Raw genomic sequence first — 7819 nt, 5'->3', positions numbered from 1 at the left:
CCTAAGATGGGGCCATTTTGCTTTTTTGACAAACCTTTGGCGCTTGTATTCATTAATATGTTTCCAAGTGCTTAAAAGCTATGCCAACAGTACATGATTTTCTGTAGTCCAAATCAATGAAAAGAAAAGGCGCGAATTTGGCACAACATTTAATTAAGGGTAATGTAGAAGTGGGATCCATGGCTTAAAAATAGTTGGTTACAAGTTCTAAGGCAGGCTGCTGACTCGATAAATTTTACAATCAAAAGAGGGCCTGACCATTTATTCACAGATTTAAAAAATAAAGATTAATAAAATTTATCATATAAATAATTATATGATATTAATTATATAATCAGGTTTTATAATCAATTGTTTATAAGCTATAATATTTGTGAAGGTTTTGTAAATCCGGTAGTAAGTTAAGTTCATTTTATCTTGGTTGGAGTAGTATTGAAATGGGTGGCCTCTTAGAAAGTCCAGATGCTTCACCTATGTAAGTATCACCTAAATGCAATGAGTGCTGAATGGACCATACATCATCATCATAGGAGATGAATTCATGTGAACCACTATTCATAAAATACGGATCAATAAATTTGACTCAAAAACTGCGCAATTAAATCTTGATAATAATATCGTAATTATATAATTGTAAAAATAAATATTATTTTTTTATTTTTGTTTAGTCTAATTCTATTTAGTACATATAATAGTGATGGTCACCTATTGTGAATATGAAAAGATCATCATTCATGCTTTCATAAGATATAATGCATATATTTTGTTGGAATGATTCATTAGATAAATTTATTAGCTATACAATTTTTTTATTGAAGGATAAATATTTTAGAGATTATTTGTGAAATGAATTATAAAAAATTATGGTAGACTTTTTGTGAATAAATAACTCACCAATTAATCAAGAGTCACTTATCAGTTATATAAATATTAAATATTTAACGGAATCAATTTTTACGTTATATGATACTTTATATTCCTTCATATCACATTAAATAGTATTTTATGTGTTTTTTTAATATTGTATTACTATCTTTTTAGTTAATTTAAAAACTTAAGTAGACTTATTCATTAAAAAGATACTAGATACTTATTTAAAGAAACTATTGCATCGTATTTTAGATGTGACGTAAGATTCATACCTTTTTTCTTTATGTTTTGACTAGTGTGTAAAATGACATACTTGTGTAGAAATTGGAAAATACCTTTATCTTACTCTATCTCCATCAATACTCATTCTCAAGATCTAGATGCACTTCGCATATCTAGTAAGTCATAGCTTGGTTCAAATCTATAGATTCAAAATTGATGTAGATCATTATCATGGTCATGGATTTGAAATCCATTCTTTAGATTTTTTATTTTTTTTAGTTGGTCCCATGTTATTCTCCTTTACTAACTTTTGTGAGCTAAAAACTTTACTTGTTTTCAATTGTACATAAGACTAGTATATATAAATAAAGATTAACTTATTCAAAAGAATCATCTGGAATTGAGAAAGAAGTTTATTAATTGCATCGAATTCAATCACAAATAGATAAAAAGAATTTCATGAGCATTACATCATCATCCTAGGAGTATATTACATATTTGATTGATGTGAATCAAATGTTCCATAACACAGTAATTCAAATCTTGAGTCGTGAAGATCATCTCTGAATTCATAAAGTAAATGAAAGCATTTTTGCAATCAAAATTTGATCAACAGATTTTAAAATATAACATCATCAATAATAAACTTTTAACATCTACATAATATATCGTCATTGGGGGGTTTTTATTTGGGATGCCTATGGGCTTTTGTAATGGGTAGATAGGCTATTGCTCTCTTGAGCAATACTAAAGGGTTTTCTTACTGGTTATTTCCTCAGTGCTCATTGAACCAGACACCATGTAAAAAAATTATAAAGATCTAATATAATTTTAGTGGTTCAGCCACTTTAATCAAAAAAATATATATATATCATCATTGAAAAATAAATTAAACACTTACATTTAATTTATTACTTTTTATATTTACTATAATATTTATTTTAATAATCTGATGTCAATTTGTAATCAATTTAAATTATAGCTCTTTTCTTATTTAATTAACTTAAATTATTTAAGTGTAATTTTTCTCTTACAAGTAGACATGTCAAAAACAAATAAAAAAATCAGTAACCATCGGAATATCACGGTAGCTGCCTGCCTTTTTATTAGCTTTTTAATAGCCATCTGCCAATTTGTTGTCTAGTTTTGATATGTTCTGGACTTGTGCTGTTATGCAGCTTGTGTATTCTGTCTATTACTGGTTGAATGTGTCAACTGCTTGAGACTGTTCCTCTGTGAAATGAATTTTGTAGTCTGTATCATCCTTGTTATGAAAAATTGCCCATTCCCGTGATCAGACAATAACAGAATACGCTCCACAGTTGTCCTAAGCTTTTAAAAAGCACAATTAACATTACTGAAGGAGAAACCCAGACTGTTAGTCATAGTGCATCTTAGAATTACATTTTCACCTTTATTATTATTAATTTTTGTGAAGCTCGGGCGAAAGGATAATCATATCATACATGTACTCATATACTGAAATAGATAGAGAACTTTCTATAAAGATAATGTTCGTGTCAGTTTTGTAAAGAGAGCGAATCACAGTTTCACCTGCTATTCGATTTACTTTCACCGGCCATTCTATTAAATCAAGTGACAATATCAATGCCCATAAAACAAATGTCACAGTTATCTTACAGTCTACCATAAATGTGCTTTATTATCCACCGACTCCACTTTCTACATGAAATTTGGATAACGTATCATCGGTTTTTTCAATAAACATTTTTCAACGCCAAAATTGTTTCTGGTTTGACAGGTGTGGCGTCGAGAAGATCAGTTCAGTTCGCTAAATATCTCCAGAGGATTCATAATCTTTCCGTCGAAAAAGAACAGTAATTTAAACATGACTAAAGATGGTTTAATAATCCTTCTTTCCACCGTAAAAAATAAATTAGGCCATTCTTGATCTAGTAAGAATTCGACCGATCCATATACAAATGGAATGTGAATCAATTTAAAAAGGATATTTGTAGATGTTTTCCCTCAAAATCTTTAAGTAATGCTTTCAAATAACACTGATCTTGATGCATGCAAGGAGAAAAGAAAATCACCACAATATATTCTGAAGCTCTGGAATCAGTACCTACAACACTGTGAATATGGTGCATCCACTTTCACCAGATGTACGGGAACAAAAATCAGGCTTCAATTATATATCTAATTCAACCAGTTAAGTTACTAGGTAGGAACTTATTATGCACATCTCTCCACAAACAGTCAAGAAATACATGACCTAGTTTCAAATTACAGTGGCACATGACACACAGCAAAACTTAATTAACATTTGAAACATAGTCCATAGAAAGCTTCTCATTTCTGGACCTGCAAAATCTTCAATTGCATGTTTGTAAAGGCCTGGTATGATCAGCAGCAGCAGCATCATGAGAATCTCTGAGAGAAATAACAGTCTCGAAGGCGCCAACCAGAACTTTAACCTTGCTCTCCTCCCGATGACTTAGCTTATTCACGGCCTCTTCAATGACATGATCGATCAAATAATCCTCCGACGCTTTCCTACCTTGGGTGTTTTGACGCCTCAGAACAACATTTTGAGTTTCAGGGGTTGGATACTCGGAGTCACGGATTCCTCCGCTTTCTCTTCGGAATCTCATTTTCATATTTGCTGCACTATTATTACTGTTATTCACTCTGTACATGTCATCTGCGTATGCGTCCAGGCTTCCCGGACTACTGATCTCGCTAAACGGATCGCCGGAAAATGCTTCAAACGAAATTTCACTCCCTCCGCTAGAATGTACTCTGTTGTTTACCACACAATGTGCTGCATTTTCCGGCTCGGTGGGAGAATAATATTGCCGGAAAAATTCTTCCTCCGCCTGGTCGTCCAGTATGTGGCAATTGTACTCCTCAAATGCCTGGCTCAGAAGCAGATCACCGCTCGGACTTTCAAAAGCCGCCAGCAAAGATCGAGCTACAGGGGACTGCCATTTCATGCTATCTTTATTATTATCAGAGACTTTAGATCCCAAGATCTTCTTCGGCACGGGCGGGGATCGAAACAAGGACCTCGAAACTTTGAATTTGCCTTCAGGAGTACTAGTAACCGCTCTGGATGGCTTAAAGGACTCACGGCTGTTGACAGAATGGTGAGCACGGCTATTGACAGAGTTCTGAACCCGGCTATTGACAGAATTTGGAGCACGGGTACTGACGGAATTCGAAGCTCGGCTGCTGACCGAAGTCTGAGCGCGGCTGTGAACAGCATTCTGAACAGGTCTGTTGACAGAACTTTGATCCCGGCCATTGACAGAACTCAGACTCTCCCGGGGCGTCTTCGCGACGGATTTCTTGAGAACAGAATCAGAAATCCGTGATCTGACGGGAGATTGCACGACGGCAATTTTAGATATTGCAGGCTTGGAGAGCTTGGCGGCGCCAACTTTAGAGGCGATCCTGGCGGGAGGTTTGCTTCCAAATTTAGCGCCGGCATTGCAGTCTGCTGAAGCTCCATGACCGCCAAATTTGCATGCGTCGTGGCACGAACTAGTGGACGATCGGAGCGAAGATTTTGACGACGCGACAGAATTTCTGGCTAAAACAGATTGAATAGATTGCAAGGAAGCCTTTTTACCGTCTGTAGACGGAGAAGCCTTGCGCTCGTTTGAGGCCGTCCATGGCTGCCTTTTCAAGCCGACGGGAGAATTCGGTTTGACGGCTTTTGAAGAAGGCCTGGCGGCAGTTGATTTCTGTCTTCCATCTTTGACAGACATGTTCGATCTTCTTCAAAATGAAGAATTTACAGTACAAACAACACGAGAACTTTGTAAGATCTTTCCAACAAAGAAAAAAATAGTAGAAATTCTCTGCAGATTCGAAAACGCATACAAAATCAAAGCTGTGTTAAAGCAACGCAATGAGCATTAACATGTACGCATCTCTTTAACCCAAAATGCCATCGCAGCCGATGGGGCTGCCGATCAGCAGACGCGTTAAACGTGGCAACGGACGGTGGATATTGATCAGTAGATACCGTCATTGAGCGGTCACTGCATTGAATGGTGTGCCAGAGCACATAATTAACTGCTCGGCGATCTCATATTTGACTGGCAGTAGTGGGTTGAAGTGGACACGTGGTACGAACCATAATCATTATGTTTTTTAAATGTTTATGGAGGGCGACTTGTGAATGACAGTCACTATCGATTATCTTTTTATTTAAAACACGATTTTTTTATTTCACTTTTTGCCATGCTTTTATAATTTGGGTGAGTGTAAAGCATTTACCCCGGCAAGTGGGGTCTCTACATAAATCATGGCGAGATATTCATGAGAAAAGATGCCCCTAATTGCTCTACTTGGCATTATTAACAGTAATTATGGCTTTGGCAACACTAAGTGTAAAAACATTTTTGTATAATCAATTTGAACCACCGACACTCCATTCGTAGTAAGTATAAAGACCCACTTTGTCTCTACATACAAGGGGTACTTTCATCAAATGGGTGTGAGGCTCTCTTGTCAAGTTCTATTAGTTTTTTGGGATTTTAACATTGGTGAATTATAAGCATTGAAGATTTCTCGATTCAATTATGTTTTAATGTCAGTGGATTTCTACAATCCATTTAACTTTCTGTGTATGTTTTTGGATTCAATTGTGTGAGTGTTTTTCCATCAAATTCTATTATCCAGCATTACTATAGTGAGCTAGAGATAAATGTCGATTCAAAAAGATAAGCACAATTGAATCGAGAAGCCTTCAATGCTCATTAACATGAACTATGGAAACTTCATGTCTTTAATTGGTGAATTATCCTTATCATTGTCTTTAATTAATTAAAGTATATATATTTTAGGTTAATATTTTTATATTCTAAGTTGGTAATAGTTAAATTTGTATATCATGTTATTTTCATTTTAAGTTTTGTGTTCATTTTGAATATAATTCCATTTTGATATGCACATACTTCTTTGCATTCATCTTATCCTTACATTTAGCACATTCATATATGCATTTTCCTTACTTTAGGTTAATATTTTTTATTTTTTAAGCTAGTAATAGTTAAATTTGTATATCATGTTATTTTTTGTGTTTATTTTGAATATAAATTCATTTAGACAAATGACAATGTCTGAAGTTGGATTCATTTTCTAATTATATTATTCATAAGATGCATCCTTATATATTTAGTCATTACTTTAGTCTAATATGCACATACTTATTTACATTTATCCTATCCTTACATTTAGCACATTCATCTATGCATTTTCCTTCATATGGTTGTTAGTTGATTTGGATCTTGATTATTACATTATCCAATGTCACTTATGTGATCATAGACTTGACCTTGCCTTTCCAAAATTCAAAATTCAAAATTTAATTTTTGGTCAATAAGTCGCCCTTTTATTTTCCTACCCTAAGCTAACAAAACATATATTTTATGAAATTTGATTCTATACATTAATATTTATTCAATACATTTATTACAAAATGTTAGTGTGAACAAGGATATTAACTAACTAGTTTACTTCTTAGGTCTTATTCACATTGGTCAGGGTAAGTTTACTTATAATACACATAACATACTTATCACTTTATGTCTTGTATATTAAGATTAAGAAACTTGTCATAATCTTATAGTAACCTATGTCTCACCTTTGTCTCTATAACCAAGGGATTCTCTTTGTAATCTTAATCAATTTAAATAATCATTCTATTTGCATTCTTTGATATGAATATAGTTTATTCTTGTTATATTGATCTTCTAATTTTTTTGTGCTTTTCATAAGTTTTTAGACCTTCGGTGGCTATCTTCATAGCCAAATATTACATGGTTATCAAAGCATGTTGAATGCCTTTGGTTAGTTTTTTAAGAAGATTTAAGAGTGGAGATCTTATATTTTTTTGAATAGTTGAGAACTCTATGTAGATTCCTTTTCGTGGCTTGTAATGTAGGTTTGTATTAGGGCATGTTGGTACAAATCTAAGATCACCATTGAATTTAAAGTATCCAAAAAATATATTTTAGCCCTTCGATTTGTCCAAATTGTATATGAAGCCAAATTTACAATGGTTTAAATGAGGTAGTTGCTAGACCCAAAAAGTAGCTATACTTTTAAAGCATTTTGAGTCAATTTTGAACCTTCCATTGTGTTCAAAAAGTCCAAGAATATAAGGATCAACTATCAATTCATCAAATTTGAGGCACTTTGTCTCAAATCATCAAAGAAAATTTTCTCTTTCCCGACATATGGATCATATTATGTAGATTATTCTCTACATAGTGCTAACATAGTGTAGTGTTGTAAATTGTAATCCCTTACAATTTTACACTCCTTTTTGTGCCCTTGCCACAATATGTTTCCTCCTAGCTCTTTTCCAAACCTATTTATGGGCTTTGCACTGCAAAAACATCACCACATGATCATATGGTGATCTAGGTCTTTATACTAAGCCTGAGTGCACTTGAGCCACCTTTGTACACCCCTTTTCTGGGTGGTCAAGGATGTTAGGCATCCTTGCCCTAGTGGTCTAGTGGTCTAGGGCACTTTATTCATAGTAAGTATAAGGTTGTAGCTATTCTGGCTCCAAAATGGCATGCCTCTCCATGATATTGCATGCGAGGATAGGATGCCATGAGACTGACGTTCTGGGACCCACCGATGACGTGGAGGCATCTTGTCATCCGATGAGTCGATGATGTGGAGGAATGTTGCCTGATCGTTATGTTAGTGACGAAAAAGCTTGCACACAGCTAACATT

At 34.3% G+C, this 7819-nt stretch overlaps 1 protein-coding gene across 1 annotated transcript; it reads right to left on the bottom strand.

Annotated features, from left to right (window-relative positions):
• Window positions 1-3133: 3133 nt before the first annotated feature.
• Window positions 3134-5105, bottom strand: LOC131072611 (uncharacterized). The gene has a single exon (XM_058008831.2). The coding sequence runs from the start codon at window positions 4827-4829 to the stop codon at window positions 3432-3434; it is 1398 nt and encodes a 465-aa protein (XP_057864814.1). The 5' UTR covers window positions 4830-5105; the 3' UTR covers window positions 3134-3431.
• Between the last annotated feature and the right edge of the window lie 2714 nt (window positions 5106-7819).

The sequence above is a fragment of the Cryptomeria japonica genome, chromosome 10 (genome assembly GCF_030272615.1).
Source record: "Cryptomeria japonica chromosome 10, Sugi_1.0, whole genome shotgun sequence".
Taxonomy (NCBI): domain Eukaryota; kingdom Viridiplantae; phylum Streptophyta; class Pinopsida; order Cupressales; family Cupressaceae; genus Cryptomeria; species Cryptomeria japonica.
The sequence above is the reverse complement of the archived record's forward strand: the minus strand, read 5'-3'. Positions and strand labels throughout refer to the sequence as shown.

What these genes read in the sequence shown, in the direction of transcription:
- LOC131072611 (XM_058008831.2), bottom strand. Translation starts at nt 4,829, where the DNA reads ATGTCTGTCAAAGATGGAAGACAGAAATCAACTGCCGCCAGGCCTTCT.